Raw genomic sequence first — 19,565 nt, 5'->3', positions numbered from 1 at the left:
CCCCAAATCTCTCAGACTCCCTGCATCCTCTTTTCCCACTAACACCAATTCCCGAAGAACATTCAAGCGTATTTTTGCTTCTGCCTCTTGTAAGAAGCCCACGAGAACCAATGGACAGAGAAGCACATGTTTTACTTGCTTTAGAGTTGCCCCCATTTGGGATATGAAGTGTTGGATATGGAACAATTGTTAGGAGTGTCCAATGGCTCAAATGATTCTATTCATTCTGTCCCACATTTAAAAAAAAAATCATACACTATGATCATAGGTGTATCTGTTGGTACTTTCCAAAATAAAGCTACTGAATGAGAAAAAATGAAATTCAAATGTATAAACTTAAGCTTAGAAAGTCAGTAGACAAGGAACACTGTTCAGTATACTGTAATAACCTAAATGGGAAAAGATTTTGATAAAGAATAGATATGGAATCACTTTGCTGTACACCTGAACCTAACATAACAATTGTTATACAGCTGTGCCCCAATATAAAATAAAAAATTTAAAAAGAAAGTCAGTAGAAAGCCTTACTTCTCCAGAGCCAATTAAGTTGATGTTAGGACCCAAACGAAGGAGGAAAAATGTTTATGTCAAACATAATGAGTTGGTTCTTTCAAAAAAGGAAACTTCATAGTTCAGTTATTTTGCTTTTGGAACTATCTGGTTCATAAATGAGAAGAATAAAATACTACTGGCTCTGATAGTAAAAGAAATAATAATTGGGCAAATACATGACTTTTTTTTTAGAAGTACTTTATCCCTAACCAGATGACGCTCCCCAAGTTCCACTCCCTCTGATCTTAAAATTGAAAGACCATTTTCTGTTACATCTAGCATTCTTGTAGGCTCCTCAACTAATTAAACCAGACAGGGGAAGGGAAAAAATGAGATTGTCTCATCCAGTTCTTTGCTTCCATGTTGCTCCATTGTTAGTTCAGGATTATTAAAAGATGAACTTCTTTTGAAGGCATCTGAGAAAGGAGTGTTTGTGATCTCACTCGACATATCTGAAGTTCTTCCTGTTGTTCTGTTCTGTAATTTTATATCTTTATGACCAGCATCTTTTCATAGTCCATCACCGCCCCCATTGTCCTCACTTTCCTCCTGACTCTGTGTAGGCACTGTGATCATACAAACACTTTCAGCTCTCGCTCTCTCTCCCTCTCCCCTCTATCTCCCTCTCCCTTCCCCTCTCATTCTCTCTGTGTGTCTTATTCTAGCTCTCTGCCTTTGTCCAGTACTCCTGGGAAACCCAAGCCAGGCTAAACACGACTCTTATGGACCCTTTGCTTGAACTTGAGTCGATGAACATGGTAGAAGGAAAAAGCACTCTGTAAGGACTGTTTTCTCTAAGTTTAGCACCACAAATGTCAGCGTGCTCTCGGTGCCACTCATCAGCCCTTGTTCCCTGGCCCTTCCACTTGGCCACTCCTAAGATGCCTCCCCTTTGTCCTCCATCTCCAATACTTTCTCATCTTCTCACTCTGTTAATCACCTTTCTTCTGATTTCATCTGAGAAAACAAGAACTCTCCCCAAAGCCCTTCCTCCCACTCCCTCTATTAAACCTGGTGGTACCCAAGCCCCTCTGCCCTCCTTCCTGTTACAGTGGGTGAACTGATCAAGAGCCCATCTTCGTGCATGGGTCCCATCCCCTCTGGTCCACCCAAGGACTTTGCTTCTACTACAATCTCTCCTGAAGCATCCCTCTCCCTCATCTCTTTTCTGTAATACCTCCATTCAAAGGAAAACATTCCTTATTCCCATATTCTATTGAAGCCATGTTTTCATTTTTCCTCGCTAAAGAATATCTCCTTGAAAACAGCTCTCTCTACTCACTGTAGCAAGTTGTTTTCCCTCCTTCTTAATGGAACTTATTTCAGTCAGACTTTTGATGAAGCCCCTTCATTGACTACAGTCTCTCATGATCATCAGGAGCCTCTGCGATGGTCAGATCTCAGTCTAGTCTACATCTAACTTGACTTTGGTTGGTGTTGAACAAAGCCAGTTACTCCCCTCCATGCAGAGCATCACTCTCCAGTTTTCTCCCTCCTTCCCTCACTGCTCGCTTCTTTGTTGGGTTCTCCTTTTCTTCTGACCTCTCAGTGGTGCCATGCCCCAGGAATCAGTTTCCAGACCCCTTCTCTGTCCATATTTCTCTAGGGACTTTCACTAAAGGTCATGGTCCTAAAGATCATATATGGTGACTTCCAAGTTTATAGCTCAACCCAAGCCTCTTTCATTTATACTAGATTGCCTGCTTGACATATCCACATTGGTAACCTTTAGGTCTCCCCAACAAAGAAGGCAATGGCACCCCACTCCAGTACTCTTGCCTAGAAAATCCCATGGGTAGAGGAGCCTGGTAGGCTGCAGTCCATGGGGTCGCGAAGAGTCGGACACGACTGAGTGACTTCCCTTTCACTTTTCACTTTCATGCATTGGAGAAGGAAATGGCAACCTACTCCAGTGTTCTTGCCTGGAGAATCCCAAGGACGGGGGAGCCTGGTGGGCTGCGGTCTATGGGGTCGCACTGAGTTGGACACGACTGAAGCGACTTAGCAACAGGTCTCCCAAAATCCATATCCCCCTCGAAACTGTTTTTTGTTCATTCGTTTTCTCCTCCCAAGTCTGCTCTTCCCTAAGTATTCTTCTTCCTAGTGAATGGAACTACCACTCACATAGTTGTCTAACCCTCATCTGTCCCCCTTCCCAAATTAGCTTATTCTTGGCTCCTCTTTTTTCCCTCTCCAACATGAAATTTTGGGTCCATTCTGTCACCTAACCTTTATTTTTTAATTTTTAGTTTATATTATAGTTGAGTGATCATGTATTAGTTTTAGATGCACAGCAGAGTGATTCAATTTTATGTGTGTGTGTGTGTGTATCTCTTCTTTTTCAAATTCTTTTCCCATTTGGGTGATTTCGGTGTATTGAGTAGAGTTCTGTGTACTGTGCATTAGGTCCCTGTTGGTTATCTGTTTCAAATATAGCAGTGTGTACATGTCAGTTCCCTTCCACTTTTCCCCTTTGGTAACCAGAAGTTTATTTTCTAAGTCTGTGAGTCTGTTTCTGTTTTATAAGTAAGTTTATTTATATCATTTTTTAAGATTCTGCATATAAACAATATCATGTGTTGTCTTTATCTGACTTCCTTTACTTAGTGTGATCATTTCCAAGTCCATCCATGTTGCTGTAAATGGCATTAGTTCATTATTTTTTATGGGTAGTATTCCATTGTGTGTGTACACACACACACACACACACACACACACCCCACATCTTCTTTATCCATTCATCTGTCAGTGAACATTTAAGTTGCTTCTGTATCTTGGCAATTATAAATAGTGCTGCTATGAACATTGGAGTACATGTACCCTTTTGAACTTACACTGTTGGTGGGAAATGTAAATTGGTACAGCCACTATGGAAAACAGTATGGAGGTTCCTTAAGAAACTAAAATAGAGCTACCATATGATCAGCAATCCCTCTTCTGGGCATATATTCAGAGAAAAACATGGTTGTCACCTTACCTCTAAAATATATCCAAAATCCTGCTGCTGCTACTGCTATGTCACTTCAGTCATGTCCGACTCTGTGTGACCCCATAGACGGCAGCCTACCCGGCTCCTCTGTCCCTGGCATTCTCCAGGCAAGAGTACTGGAGTGGGGTGCCATTTCCTTCCAATGCATGAAAGTGAAAAGTGAAAGTGAAGTCGCTCAGTCGTATCCGACTCTTTGTGACCCCATCGACTACAGCCTATCAGGCTTCTCTGTCCATGGGATTTTCCAGGCAAGAGTACTGGAGTGGGGTACCAATGCCTTCTCCAACCCAAAATCCTACCACTTTTCAATGTTTTCCCCCACAAATACTTTCAGACCAAGCCCCTGTTCCTCACCTGAACTATTGCAATAGTTTCAAAAATGCTATAAGACTTAGCTCCTGGGCGTCTTCATACAGCAGACAGAAAGCCACTTGTAAGATGTAAATCAAATCGTGTGTCCTTTTCAAAGCTCACCAATGGCTTCTGTTTGCAACTGGAATAAAATCCAGTCCTTACACTGACCTGAAGATCCTAAATGATCAAGCCTCTGGGTCCTCACAGGGCTCCAACCACAGGTACCATCTTGCTCTTCCTCCTGTAGGTCCAGGACACTCCCTCTCCAGATGTTTGCCTGGATTTTCCCCCCCAGGTGGTCACATGTCTCACTCTTCGGCTCAAAGTTCATCTTTCTAAAAGGGTTTCCCTGACCAACTTATATATAATAGAAACTTACACCTCCACTATTCTTCTTTATCTCTCTTCACACAATTCAGAAAAAATGCATATTGACACTTCTTAACATTTGTTTTCATTTCCATTGCCTGCCTGAATCCATGAAAGCTGAAGTTGTGAGTTGTTCACTGGTATATCTCCACTGTCTGAAATGGGGCTTGATTCACAGAAGGTGCTTAGAGATATTTTTTGAGTGAATGGAAAAGTCCAACAAATTCTTATTATTTGCCCAGCAAATAATTGGAAACAGCAATTAAGTCTTAGCTTAGGCTGGTAACCCCAATTAATTTTCTTTCCCCAAGGCCTTATTCTTCAACATCAGCTTTGCATTTCTTCCCTGATCTTTCTCTTTGAATATTTGTTACTTATGTTGGGAAACTTAGCCCTAGACTGTTGTCTCGCCAATTGTCTTAATGGATTCAATTTTTCCTCTGTTTTTTCATGAATGTCTCAAATTTTCTGTTTTTTAAAATTTCCTGTTACCAGTTAATTTCTACCTGTCCTCTATATTTTAATATAAATAATTATCTTTTTGCATTTATTTTCTCTGAAGGGATTTTTTTCCTCACTAAATTTGTTTTGTATATTATTCTTGGTCCTTTGACTTTAGCTTGGTGTTTTCAATGTCAAGGAATATTTCAGGGTATTTATTCATTCACTTATCTAACCAAAAAACCAACTATTAAAACCCTATTATGTACTCACAGCATAATTTGAAAAGGACCCAACAGTAGTAAAAATATCAGTTTATTTTCACAGATGAGCTTAGTAGAAAACAGAAAGTTTGGCAATCTGGGAGAATATTTCCATGAAATTCTCAGCAAACTCTTAACAGAGCCTGCACAAAATTTGACTCTAAAAGTGTTATTTTCTTACTTTGTTTCTAAATGGAAAAATTTGGATTTTATGGAGCTATCCAAAGTCCTGTTTAGTGACTATCTACAGAATTTTGGCTGCCCCTTGGACCAGTTAGCACTTCTTCTTAGCTCACACACCCAGGAGGTACCCAGTAATCTTCCGGAACCAAATGGGGCCTCCCAGAGCAATCCTTTCATCTTCTGAAGTAATTAAATTAATCTGGAAGCACTCAGTTTCATATTAGGGTAGAAAAGAATAATACTACATGCTTTCCTTTGAAAAGCACATTAAAGCTTAAAAAAAAAAAAAAAAAAAAAAAAGCCCATTAGTAAAACTATAAAATACAGACTTCCCTGGTGGTCCAGTGGTTAAGACCACACTTGCAGTGCAGGGGGTATGGGTTTGATCCCTGGTTGGGGAACCAAGATCCCACATGGTGCACCTCTTAGCCAAAAAAAAAAAAGTTAAAAAAGAAAAGGAAACGTATAAAATAGAAAATGAACCCAAGGTGATATTAATGCCTAATATAGTAGTCTGTGTTTTAGAGAACTTGCTAAGTGATTTTGGGCATTTATTATCATATAGACTTGTTAGCAATTTCAAATGTAGTTCATTTCTCCTAAAATGCGGACAGCCAAATACTTTGCTGTGCCTTTTCTAGCTTCTGTCTAATCCTCCAAAAACAGTCTTAAAGAAACGTGAAAATTGGCCAATTTAATGGCATGCTGCAAGGCCGTTACTGTTTGAGTGTTAACACATTTTTTTGAACTAGTCCTTCGGGCCTGTCTGCCCTCGGTTTTAGCTCATCATTTTTGAAGTTGTCTGGTCTAAATGTGGAAAGGCTTCAGCAACCTAAGCCTTACTTTTGGACAAACTAAAGATTAAATACATCCAGATGGTTGTGAGCATCATATAGCCACACTGTAGTTGAGTGTAGAATGAAAAACACAGCAAATTCCTTTTGAACTTGGGCTTCTTCTGTTACCATCTCTGCATCTCTGCTCTCTGAAGCCCTCATCGAAAGACCCAACATCACACAGGCATAAGCTCCAATTCCCTCCCAGGTCTGTTCTTATTCCCCGAGTATACATCTGCTGAAACCACTTTCTTTTTCCTGTTATCTGAAATGTTTCTATGAAAATGAAGGGGGTTAGAAGAAAAGCCATTTGCTTTAACTACAACTGCAAATGGAGATGGGGTAGGCTTGTCTTTTTTTTTTTTTTTGGTGGCTGCACCACGTAGCCTGCGGATCTTAGTTCTCCAGGGATCAAACTTGTGCCCCCTGCAGTGGAACACAGTCTTAACCACTGCGCCACTAGGGAAGTCCCGGGGTGACCTTGTCTTAAGTGTTTTTCTCTTTCATTATACTGAATACACCCAGCTTGATTACTCAATCTGTGTTGAACAAGCTTCTTAAAATCAGTCTTAAGATCATTGTCATTTAATTTTTATCAGAAGGTCATCAGTCAATGAGAAATAGTATTCAGTGGATTTGTTTGAAGGACAGAGTCCATCACTGCTGGAAACTCTGGAGGCCTAGTATTTGGGGTCAAGAGCTTTGGAGTTCAACAGATCTGGGTTCAAATTTTTACTGCTTATGTGTTGTAGGGCCTAATCTCTGAAGTCTGTTTCCTCATTTTTAATTTAAGGATAAATAATAATGATACCTTCTTCAAGTTGATATGAGGAGTAAAGGAATAATGCGTCCTAACGTCCACATCAGTAGATGTTAAGTCTTTTGGTTATTGCTCTTGTTGATACTCAGGGATCAAGCCATATCTGTACAGAGTTAGGTGTCTTGGCCTGCTCATTCTCCCCTGACTCCCCCAGAGTATTTTATTGAATTCCCTGTGGTGTGGGACTTAGTTTCCAGCCCAGGTCAGTCTAAGAAGCAACTCTTTACCGCCCATAGTGGCATTTCCCCTTAAGGGTGCCCCCAGGAGTGCTGTTTATCACTTTCCACAATTCTCCTTTTCATGGGGACCTCCAGGAGAATTCAGGGTTCCATGTCAGTGCCAAGCAGAGACATCCTTCTGAGCATTTGGTTTATTTTAAGCTCATGGACAGTAAATTACATAACTGACCGAGTTTCCCTTCTTGAGTTGGCTGCTGGAAAGCTTAGACCCAAATGTATGGCTCATTTGTCGGCAGTGCATTGGTTATTATGGGATGCATTTTGTGTCCTTTGCTTTATTGTTTTACTTTTTTATTCTCTCTTCTCTTTCAAGCAAATTAAATGTTATTTTACAATTTATTCTTATAAGTTGCCTAAACTAACTGCTGAAGCAAGGTGAGGCATACATAGATAGAAAAATACAGAAAGAAAGAATGTGAAGTCATTCAGTCATGTCTGGCTCTTTACGACCCCATGGACTACGTGTAACCTACCAGGCTCCTCTGTCCATGGGATTTTCCAGGCAAGAATACTGGAGTGGGTTGCCATTTCCTTTTCTAAGACAGAAAAAATAGATACAGATATATAAATAAGGCTTCTAGTAAGTGAGCCTGTATAAATGGCTTAGAGCTTGTCTATCTAAAATATGTTTAATTTTTGTCAGAAGATACTTGTTCTATCAAATGAATTTTCCAGTGGGTAAAATTTCAGATTTTGCATGAAAGAGAAAGGAACAAGTTCAAAGATGGGAAAGTTTTGCATGAAGGTAAGTTTGATTTGGGAAGCCAGTAGGGGAACCACTGAGCTCTTGATGGAGAAATGTCTTGTATGATTGGATTAGTTAATTAGCTTATTCATTGTGTACAACCCCAGGGTCAGCTTATAAAATGAATTTTTAACCTTTCATAGAGAGCATAAGACCATGAGCTCAGAAGCCAAACTCCTGATAGAAGTCCTGGCTCTGCCATTTCCTTGGGTAATTGACTTAACTTCATTGTGCCTCAGTTTCTTTGTTTACTTTATGACAAGTAAGGTATTTTAAAAATTTTTACACATGGGTTATATATCTGTCCAAGAATTCTCAAATCAATGAGTGTTTCATGGCAACTTCAGAGAAAATGTGTGTTTTTCTTTCTTGGTCTTTCCAAACAAACAGAAAAGCAAAATAGTTTCTGTGAAATATTTTATTGTGCTAGCATTATAGATTTGTTTGTGAAATGTGACACTATAAATAGTGTGTCTTGCCTTTTTCCACCCAAAATATTAGTGTTAGTCACTCAGTGATGTCCAACTCTCTGCAACCCCACGGACTGTAGCCTGCCAGGCTCCTCTGTCTATGAAATTTTGCAGGCAAGAACACTGGAGGTAGCCATTTGCTTCTCCAGGGAATCTTCCTGACCCAGGGATTGAACCTGGATCTCCCACATTGCAGGCAAGTTCTTTAATATCTGAGCCACCAGGGAAGCCCCTTTCCACCCAAAGGTCAGTGGTTTCTTTTTCACATATATATTGTATTTCCTTAGAGCTATAATGAGTGAAAGGAATGGATGCAATGTATTCTCTGCAAAAATAATGTCATATGGAAAAATTTAACACACAAACATTCTTGGCTGTTCCCCCTCTTCTTCCTCGATGCCTCTACCTCTTATACTAAAGAGAATATATCTTGCCTATTCAGCATTGAAAGAAAGTAAAGAGCTACAGATATTAAGCAAATCTACCAAATATGAGGCTGGGGCAGGCAGGTTGAGGGAGAAAGAATCTGGAAACTGGCAGCTGGAAAGGGGGTTTTTTGGTGTGTCTGTTTGTGTCCAGAATTGAAGGCAGCCTCATCAGGGGCTTTAGGGTAGAAGGGAATTAGGGAGGGAAGGAAAGGGATTTTTTGAGAAATGTTGCAGGAGGGTATAGGATTCTCTCTAATGTTCACTCTGAGCTATGCAATGAAAAATTGACTTTTGGATGTTCAATTGATTTTTGTTGTTGGATTGTACTTCTTTCAATAGGATTGAACTACAAGAGATCTGAGTTTTATTAGGGTTACATAGTTTTCTCACAGTCTTGAATTGAACCCTGTGTATTCTAACTTTGTAACACAAACTATGTTTTAAACTTGTCATTTAAGTTCGTTGCACATTTCATGTTTATTCATTTTAAAAGTATGATTTCATCTCCTCCAATTACTTTGCATGGAGTTATTTTATTTACTTCCGCCCTTCTCTGTAAAACGAGTAGAATAAGCAAATGATGATGCTGTCTTTACTGGGAAGAAATGCCTCGTTGTTGGTCTGAAAAACCACAACAAACACTCAGAAAGAACAGCACATAAAAAGAGAACCCAGACACCTTGGTGAGAAATAGAAAGAAAGAAGTTTCAGTCTGTAGAAATTGGAATAAATTACAGGGGTGCATTTTGGTGGCTAAAAGAGTCAAGTCCAGTGTAAATGCAAGATAGAGATAGAGACTAGATAGAGACTCTGCTCAGGATGCTAAAGAGAGGATTGGCCAAGAAAAGGAGCAAACTGGGACTGACCTGAAAATAAAGATGTATCATGGATTGCCCTAGCAGAAGCTGCGCTTCACAATGGATGGTAGTATCAAGAATGGAAAGAATTGGGCCACAAGTATCTTTTCCACTGGGCTTCTTTTTTCCATTTTCTGTACCTGTCTTTGTCGCCCAAATATCTCATAGATTCCTCCTCTTACCTTACCTACCACCTCCACCACCAGGGACAAGGCATTGTTATCTTTCACATGCATAATTACAGCAGCTTCTTAGCTGGTCTCCGTTTCTTCTCTGGACATCTTTCCATCTAGTTTCAGCTCCATTACCAATGTGTGTTTTAATTTTTATTTATCTATAAATTTATTTTGGCAGTGCTGGATCTTTGCTGCTGCTAGTGGGCTTTCTCTAGGTGCAGCAAATGGGAGCTACTCTCTAGCTGGCGGTTCACGGGCTTCTCATTGCGGTAGCTTCTCATTGCAGAGCAAGGGCTCTAGGCTGCAGGGGCTTCAGTAACTGCAGCACATGGGCTCAGTAGTTGCGGCACACAGGCTCTAGGGTGCAAGGGCTTTAGGAGCTGTAGTGCACAGGCTTAGTTGCCCCACAGCATGTGAAATCTTCCCGGACCAGGGATGGAGCCTGTGTCCCCTGCATTGGCGGGTGGATTCTCAACCACCCGACCACCAGGGAAGTCCACCAAGGTGTGTTTAAATGATGCTCATGCCTGTCGACTGTATGAATAGAATCCCACTGCTCTTAATGTAAAGGTGAAAATCCTCAGCTCACATCTCCTGATGTGGCCATCATCTATCTCTCCATCCTCATTTTGCCCCAGTCTCCCTCTTAGTTTGTTCTCCAGCTGTTTACAGGTAGCATCTCCCTTCTGACACAAAGTCCTTTGTCAATAGGACAGGGCTACTCTGACCCCTTCCCCTGCCTCAGCCCTGCTCCATTTGGTTAATTCCTTTCTAGCTTCAGACAGCTGCATCATAGCTCTTCTTCAGGGAAGTTTCCTGCCTCGTTTGATTCTAGAGGGTGTCTGCTCGCTCTACATTTTCATAGTATTCTGTACTTTCAGAGAACTTACTGGTGCCTAATTATGTTTACCTGATTATGGACTCAACTTGTCTTTCTCCCTCCCTGTAGTCCAAGACCACAATTACTTCACTGGTCTTTTTATCCACTAAGACCAAAGCAAACACTCACACATGGCGAATAGCACTCCCTTGGTGTTGTTGACTGAATGGATGAATGTAGATGTTGGGCTTCTTTTTTTGTTTCTGTTTTTAACTGAAATTAGTGGATAACCCAGATTGGGACAAAAAAATCTGAAAAAGTAATATATATAACCAAGTCACTTTGCTGTGCATCTGAAACTAACACAATATTAACACAAATATTGTGTAAACTAACACAATACACTTCAATTTAAAAAATAAATATTAAAAATTTTTTAATTAAAAAAAATAGTGGAGAAGTTTTTGGTGCCCTTAAGAACCTCCAGACTCTGGGGGACTTCACCTTCCAATGCATGAGGTATGGGTTTGATCCCAGGTTGAGGAGCCAGGATCCCACTTGTCTCATGGCTGAAAAAAGAGAAGATAAAACAAAAGCAATATTAAAATGGATTCAGTAAAAACTTTAAAATGGTCCACGTTAAAAAAAATAAAACATGCTAGATTCTGAATGGTTGCAGTTATAACAACAACATAGTCTGAAGGAAGAGTTCACTGAGTACGTATATGGGCTGCAGTCTCTGGTGAGAAGAGGGCCATTCATTTCCTGAAACCAGAGCCACAGAAGAGTCATAAGCACTCAGACAGCATCAGCCCCAACAAGTAAGCTTCAGCTCCTCTCTGAAAGCTTCTCCAGATACAGTTTCATTCATTGTCATCAAAGAGTTTCTCCAAAGCATCACTTTATCCTATTGGACACCCTCTGTGTACTTTATCCCTTGTAACCACTAGTAATGGAGAAAGTGATCAGTAAATAAACTTGAATCCTCATCCTTTATAAAGACTGCCCAGAAGTAAATCCCTTAGGACTTTTCAAATTCCTGACCTTGACATCCTAGGCATTCCTTTGCAGTTCTATTGAATGAGCTGTTTATGTCATTCTACCTCTTGTTGTCACTTTTTAATACTTTACTTTTAATATATCTCACGTTTAACAACCTAGCAAATTTAACAGTTCATTAGGTTTGTGGTTTGGCTTCATGAACCCAATAGCTAGTTTTATTGACCTGATTTGATTTAATTATTTAGTAGACAGACATTTAGGGCAGACAACCACAGTAGTTCAATAACTTCAAATTTCTCACTAATAGAGAGTGATCGACTAGTTTTTACAGCCAAACAGGATGGAGCTTTTTTTATTTCCTATTTCTTAATAGAACCACGGAAAATTTCATACTGAAAGGCTTTGATGGTTCTGTGTGATAAAGTGTAAACTCCTTGCTGTGATGTTCAAAGACGTCCACGGTCTCACCCCAGCTCAATCTCCTGTTCCAGTCTCCTGATGAGACTGCCTTCTTGTCACTTGTTCCCACTCCCATTCCCTCACCTCCTCCACAATCTGTGGATTAAGCATTTATTCCAGAAACTCTTTGAGGTACTAGTTGGCCAAAAAGTTCGTTAGAATTTTCCTATAATATCTTTTGGAAAAACCTGAAGGAACTTCTTGTCCAATCCAATACTTTTAAAATACAGGTTTAGCATCTATGGCTGGGGTCTTAAACAGTATAAGCAGATCTCACTCTATTGCGCTTCACAGATACAGCATTTTTGATAAATTGAAGGTCTGTGGCAGGCCTGCAGGTCTATTGGTGCCATTTTTCCAACAGCATTTACTTTGTGTCATGGTGGTCACATCTGGGTAATTCTCACATTATTGCAGACTTTTTATTTATTATTCTACCTGGTTCTGGTGATCTGTGGTCAGCACTCCTTGATGTTGTGACTGACTCAGTGAAGGCTCAGATGAAAGTTAACTTTCTTTAGCAGTAAAGTATTTTAAGGTATGTACATTGTTTTATTAGACATAATGCTATTCACACTTAATAGACTACAGTATAGTATAAGCATACCTTTATATGCACTAGGAAACCAACAAACTCCTGGGACTCACTTTGCTATCTTAGCCATTTTATTGCAGTGATTGGGAAGTGAACTCTGTATCTCTGAGGTCTGCCTGCATAGGGTTTGGTTCTCTTTTATGTGCTGTATAGCCCAGGAAACTTATGGGAAAAGAATCTGAAAGAGAATAGGCATCTGTATATGTATAACTGAATAACTTTGCTGTATATCTGAAACTCACACAACATTGTAAATCACTTATACTCCTCTATAAAATAAAAATATGTACCAAATGAACCTATGAAACAGACAGAATCACGAATATAGACAACAGACTGGTGGTTGCCAAGGAAGAGAGGGTTACCGGAGGGGTGGACTGGGATGTTGGGGTTAGCAGATGTAAGCTTTTGTATGTAGGATGGATAAACAACAAGGTCTGACTGCATAGCACAGGAACTCTATTCAATATCCTATGATAAAACCTGTTCAAAATCTTATGAAAATAATATAAAAAAGAATGTATGTGTGCGTGTATATATATATATATATATATATATATATCTGAATCACTTTGCTGTACATTAGAAATTAGCACAACACTGTAAATGAACTATAAGTGTTAGTCATTCACTTGTGTCCGCCCCTTTGTGACCCCGTGAACTGTAGCCCACCAGGCTCCTCTGTCCATGCAATTCTCCAGGCAAGAATACTGGAGTGGATTGCCATTCCCTTCTCCAGGGGATCTTCCCAACCCAGGAATCGAACCTGGGTTACCTGTTTTGCAGGCCGATTTTTTACCGTCTGAGCCACCAGGGAAGTCCAAGAATACTGGAGTGGGTTGCCATGCCCTTCTCTAAGGGGACCTTCCCAACCCAGGGATCAAACCCAGGTCTCCTGCATTGAAGGCGGATTCTTTACCATCTGAGCCACCAGGGAAGCTAAATGAACTATACTTCAATTTTAAAATTTGTTAAAAAGGTAATAATGGAATGATAAAAACAAACGAAAGAGTCCAAATGTAAGCGACATAGGGCTGGTTTGCCAGCTGCACTGCGCTAGGGACACGGGCTTTCTGTCTTGTTGCTCTTTTCTTCTAAACATGAAGTATCCTTTAATGTAGGCAGATGTCCCAGCTCCCAGCAGTTTACCTCCATTCAAGACAGCAAGAAAGGGAGAACAAGAAAAGGGAAGGCATTAAGTTTCGGCACGTGTTATTTCTGCTCCTACCCCACTGAACACAAGCTGGTTACCTGGTCAGCCGTACCAAACTGTGAAAACAATTTCTCTGGCATAGCCCAGGAGCCTCAGGTCCATTTCTATTGCCCAGGATGAAGTAAAGAATTCATGATGAGTGGACTCCAAATATCCGTCATACCTAATATGTCTGTGTTACCACACTAAGTGTTAGGGATGGAGAGGTGAATAAGGAGTGAGCTTAGGAGAGAGAACCCAGTTCAGTTGGAGAGATTTGGGGTAAATCTCTGTTGTCTGAATGTATCATAAATATTGAATCTGTATACATTCTTCTTTACATCCTATACAAACAAGATTTCTTCTGTATATATTCTGTACATAATCTGTGGTTTTGCATTTTCTGCTCCCTTGCCTGGATTCTTTCAGCCCCCATTTTCCACTGGATGCAGTTTTACCCACTCTGCAAAGAGTAGCCCAGTGGGACTTCCCCAGATGCCCAGAGGTTATGACTTCACCCTCCAATGCAGGGGGTGCAGGTTCAATCCCTGGTTGGGGAGCTAAGATTCCATGTGTCTCCTGGCCATAACACCAAAACATAAAATAGAAGCAATATTGTAACAAGTTCAATAAAGACTTAAAAAAATGGTATACATCCCAAAAAAATCTTAAAAAAGAAAAAAAGAATACCCCACCTTTGCTAATAAGCCTTCAGTGTTCCTTCCAGGGATAAATAAGGGTTGTGTTGTTGGTATTCCCATAGCACTCAGATGCTGTGTTCTCTTTTCCTGTCTTTGTTATCAGTGGACAGTATTTTGTTTATTTTCTATCTGTGGCAACTAGGACTGCTGCTGCTGCTAAGTTGCTTCAGTCGTGTCCAACTCTGTGCGACCCCATAGACAGCAGCCCACCAGGCTCCCCCGTCCCTGGGATTCTCCAGGCAAGAACACTGGAGTGGGTTGCCATTTCCTTCTCCAATGCATGAAAGTGAAAAGTGAAAGTGAAGTCGCTCAGTCGTGTCCGACCCTTAGCATGGACTGCAGCCTACCAAGCTCCTCGGTCCATGGGATTTTCCAGGCAAGAGTACTGGAGTGGGGTGCCATTGCCTTCTCCAGGCACCTAGGACAGTGCCAAGCAAGTATTAGTAGAGGTGCTCTATCAATGTTTCCCAACTTAGATTAGGGTTTGGCCTCCTCTTGTGGATTCTAGAATGGCAAAATGAGTGGTATCTCTAATGAACTGTGGATCTCTCTCATATTGTGTATAATAATATCATAGTGGATAGGAAGTTAAGTGAATGCCAAATTAGATTCATGGAAGAGATCAAGTTTCCAGTGTTTTCCTCTCATTCTAACTTTGAGTTTGTTTTTTATTTTTATTCATTTATTCTAGTAAATATGTACTGGTTGAGGATGATACAGGGTCCTTAGAAAAGGCTGAAATTCAAATGATACATTCTCTTACATTACTTAGTATTTTTCTCACTAAAGTTGATTTCAAAAACTAGAGTGATATCCTACCTTCTGTAAATCTGTCTTATGTGTTCCAGAAAATGTTGCATTTTTTTTTTCTAGGACTTACTTCAAAATGCAATGTGCAACATGATTCAAAAATTTTATTTTACTTTGGGCTCCTGATATATTCACAAAAGGAACTTTATTGTCTGTCTGTAGTCTACTGATGTATTCCCAAAAGGAACTTCATTGTCTGTAGTCCATCCATGATTCCCTTTTGAATCTTCAGCTATATGGAGGATTAATCAGTACAAGATAAAACCACAGAATTTTTGCAAACTTTTTCAATTGTATAAATTACTAGCTATTTAAAATATGATTGCTTATGCTACTTATAAACAAGAGGCTTCCCTGGTGGCACAGATGATAAAGCGTCTGCCTGCAATGTGAGAGACCTGGGTTTGATCCCTGGGTTGGGAAGATCCCCTGGAGGAGGAAATGGCAACCCACTCCAGTACCCTTGCCTGGAAAATTCCATAGATAGAGGAGCTTGGTAGGCTACAGTCCATGGGGTCGCAAACAGTTGGACAGGACTGAGCAGCTTCACTTTCACTTTCATTTATAAACAAAACACTTGACCATTTGGAGCCTCAGGTCTTCATTAGTCAAATAAAAACATTGAACTAAGGCAGGTTTTTTCAACTCAAGGGTACAAATAATAATAATAGAGTTGTTACTTTATATCCTCCTCATCATCATCATAGCATAGACTACAAATAATAATAGAGTTGTTACTTTAAATCATAGGTTTTCAGGAAAGAACAATAAAATGTTGAGAATTAATAGGCTTGCACATTCCATCTGCCTGAAGAGCTTAATGGTGAGGGATCTTAATTTGTGACATGAAATAGTTAAATATCTTCTCAAGTGGTAACAGTATATGAAGTGACATGGGTGTGGGAGTGAATGTGCATCGACAGCTGTGGCTACATGAATCATGGCTTATCAGAATGGTTGATATCATATAAATTAACAGTTTAATCCCCAAATGCCATAATCATTCGTCTTTTCAGGTGTGACATGTACAAGGACTTTTAGAAAGAATGTTGCGATTGACTCCTTGTCTGCAAACTGTGTCTTTAGAAAAAAGATGTAAATTACAGTTTAGGAGGAATATTCATTTGTGAGATCACGGGCTTGGAAGGCAGGCTTATTGGGTTTCTCGTATCTAAATCATAGGTGATATACTAGCTAATTAATTAATTAGCTCTGACTTAGATCAGTTTTGCTTACCAGAGTTACATTTATTTAATGGGCTTTCACGTAGAAAATGAGCATTTTGGCAGTGAGGAAAAAAAAGCACAAAAATCTGTGTAGCTGTAGTGGTTGACTGTGTTGGGTCCTGAAGTCACTCCTTCCTACGGTTCATGTGAAGCACGTACTGCAAGACGAAGCATCTGACAATTTGGAGGGTGGTTGTGTAGTCCTGGGAATCCGGAGTGAATTAAAGTCTAGACTGTAATTTTTCAGGGGAAAGGGAGGAGGGAGAAGTCGCAGACCAGATATGCCCAAAGTGATACAGAGGCAACACTGAAGCAGGGATGCTGCTGCCAATCTGTGCGTGGGGAGGAAGGCAATCATGGCAGAGCAGCCGCGGGAGCAGCCGCGTTCTCCGAGGCAGTCACATAAACACCATCAGGAGTAGGCCTCCTCTTGCAAAAAAGCAGGAGCCTGCAGGCTTGTGAGATGCAAAGGTTCTCTGCTGTTTGAAAAGCTCCCCAGTTGAGAATGGCTACTGTCAAAACGTTGCCAAGAAACTCTGATGATCCGGACAGTCACAAGTGTAAGTTAGCAAGAGTCATTTCAGGAAAATAAATGATACTTTGGGTAGATTTCTGGTCAGTTTCTTCCCTGAAGAAGAAGAGATCGGATTCCCTGAAAAAAGAAAAAAAAATTAGGGAAAAACAAAGTTTGGGCATGCTTGCAAAAACAGTGGTGTCTTTAGAAACTACCTAGGAGGCAGAAGCTAAGTTTTGATTTGCCCATGCTTCTTACCTGGGAGTGGAAGGTGGGGAGAAATGGACAGTGGCTCTGATGAGAAGAGGAGGCACAGTGCAGCTCGGTGAAACCACACGCTGACTGCGTTCTGCACGGCTCTTCATGCAGTGCTGTGGGCTGGTGCATCGGAGGCGAGCACGGGTGTCCTATGTAAGTTTCTATTGCTGTAAATTGCAGCTAGGGGCTGAAAATACTATCCGTGTCTGTCTGGTGCATGTTGCCTCTTTCAGATGTTTTTAATCCCTGTGCTGAGGATCAGCCAGAGAATCAATCATTTGTACAATGAGTTTTCCAGCCACCTGAGGTCTATGAGATTCTGAGATTTTTTCCGGAGATTTTTTTTTTTTTAATGTATCTTTCATGCCGGGTTACTTTGATAAGGTCGGAAATAGCTTGCACTGGGATTGCTTGGGAAGTGTATTTTCTCAGAGGTCTGTATCAGTTCAAACCAGTTGATATTCTCTTTTACGTAGAGTAGTGCTGTTTTCATCTTTGAATGATGGCATGAAAAAAAATCTTTTTAGGGAGAGATACCACGGAGTTTGTCAAATTAAAGATAGCCACAGAAGCTCCTTTTAAATCCTGTTTTGAACAGCTTTAGAAAAAGAGTAGATGATAATTATTTGATGCATGACACAGCTGTTGCAGTTACGCCAGCATTTACAGCAGCTTTATCATTCTGTGACTCTTTCACTGAAATAGCCCTTATTTCATGGACCTGCTGTGTTTTGCAAAATGGCTGTCTGAGTATTAAATTCTACAAGGCAGGCTTACACAAACACTGAAGTATCACTACTTAAAATAATTGGATGCTAATTGAAAGATGCAGTGCAGTATGCTAGCCGACAGGCTCAGAGGAAGTGCTGGCTTTATTTCCAGCCTCCTTTTGCATTGCATGTGGCTACTTGATTTTCGGGGAGTGATGTGAAAGGCAACAAGAGGTTTATGCAGGCTGGACAAACTGCGGTGCTAACACTGATCTGAGATTCCTGGCTGCAAAACAAATAGGAAATCGACAAAGAGCTCATCAATACTTAAGGGCAGAGTGTAAAGAAATCTGTGACCTTGGAAAATTGGCCACTATGAGAGATATATGTGACACGGCCAGGACAAACAAGGTCAACATCTGATATGATCAACCTAATAAAGTTATTAGAGACCAGGGCTGTGAAAGGGATAGTTGTATTCCTATCAGATCTTAAAGAGAATATTCAATTTTATTCAATAGTAAAAGCTTACGAAGTCTCTTAAAGGTTTTTGTGCCGGTTATCTATTCAGGGTCATTTGTCATTTGGACTCAACAGTTGACATGTAAGGAATAAATGTAGTAGTAGTGCCAGCAAGATTTTTAAAGACGACATCTGCAGGAATGATTTTTCCCAACAGCAAGATTAATTGCTTTTAAATAGGATTTGGAAATAAGTATTAGAAAGTTTTTAAGGTATAAAATTATCCACATAAAGAAAATCTTGAAATTAAAGATAGACATCATTTGAAATTTAAAATCCGTATTTTTATAGACTCATGAAGATTGACAATTCCTTAGTTTCATGTATTTCTGTTTGTTCTTATATAATGAATGAGAAGAAATCTGTGAATATGTAGCCTTCTCACTAGAGGAATTCTGAAAGAATCTGAAAGCCTCGAAGAAAATAGTCATTTTTCTTACCCAGCTTATTTTTGTCCTTTTTCTGACATCATGTAAATAAATAGAAGAGACAGCATAAACCGTATCTTCTGGGGTCTTTACTGAAAGATTAGAGATTTGGTTCATCTGCTAATTTTCAAACTTTTTTTACCCTATATTTTGGTGAAGGAGCCACAAAATATACAGCACAAATATACCTCGAAGATTAAAGAAATTCATAAACCTTGGTCACTAGAAACAAGTTTTCCTTTATTTTAGACCATTTCTCTCTTAGGAACTCTAACCTGTAACCCACTTGCTGCTATTCTAGCCTCTTTTCTCTGGCAGTTTAATGTATGGATTGTCGTTTTCTTTATAGATAGTCAACCCAGCGCTGTAGTATGTTAAATCTGAAACATATTTCATTTTCCTTGGAGGAAAAGGACTCTTCATGTATGTATCTGACCATGAGAGTTCTCACTTGCCTGCCAAGCAGACAACGTGTGGAGTCGGGAAGCTGCTCATTGAATAAACAGGTGGGCAGCAGGGCGAAGGACACACAAACCCATGGGCAGCAGGAGTGATGAGGCCTCGTCCACTAAGTGGACTGTCCTGGTGGCCTTTCGCTAATATATT

General features: G+C 40.2%; 1 protein-coding gene across 11 annotated transcripts in view; it reads left to right on the top strand.

Annotated features, from left to right (window-relative positions):
* CACNB2 (calcium voltage-gated channel auxiliary subunit beta 2) overlaps window positions 1–19,565 on the top strand; it is a 464,597-nt gene that overhangs the window by 165,116 nt on the left and 279,916 nt on the right. The window contains exon 1 of one of the 11 annotated variants that reach the window (XM_086334120.1): window positions 14,555–17,452. The exons of the other annotated variants lie outside the window; for them this stretch is intronic. Within the exon in view, the coding sequence (XP_086190246.1) occupies window positions 17,405–17,452 (48 nt within the window). The 5' untranslated portion in view covers window positions 14,555–17,404. Of the gene's footprint in view, window positions 1–14,554; window positions 17,453–19,565 lie in introns of those variants that run through there. 11 annotated transcript variants of the gene reach the window in all.

This window comes from Bos grunniens, chromosome 13 (genome assembly GCF_055505025.1).
Source record: "Bos grunniens cultivar Pamir isolate PY7600 chromosome 13, Bosgru_T2T1.0, whole genome shotgun sequence".
Lineage (NCBI taxonomy): Eukaryota > Metazoa > Chordata > Mammalia > Artiodactyla > Bovidae > Bos > Bos grunniens.
The sequence above is the reverse complement of the archived record's forward strand: the minus strand, read 5'-3'. Positions and strand labels throughout refer to the sequence as shown.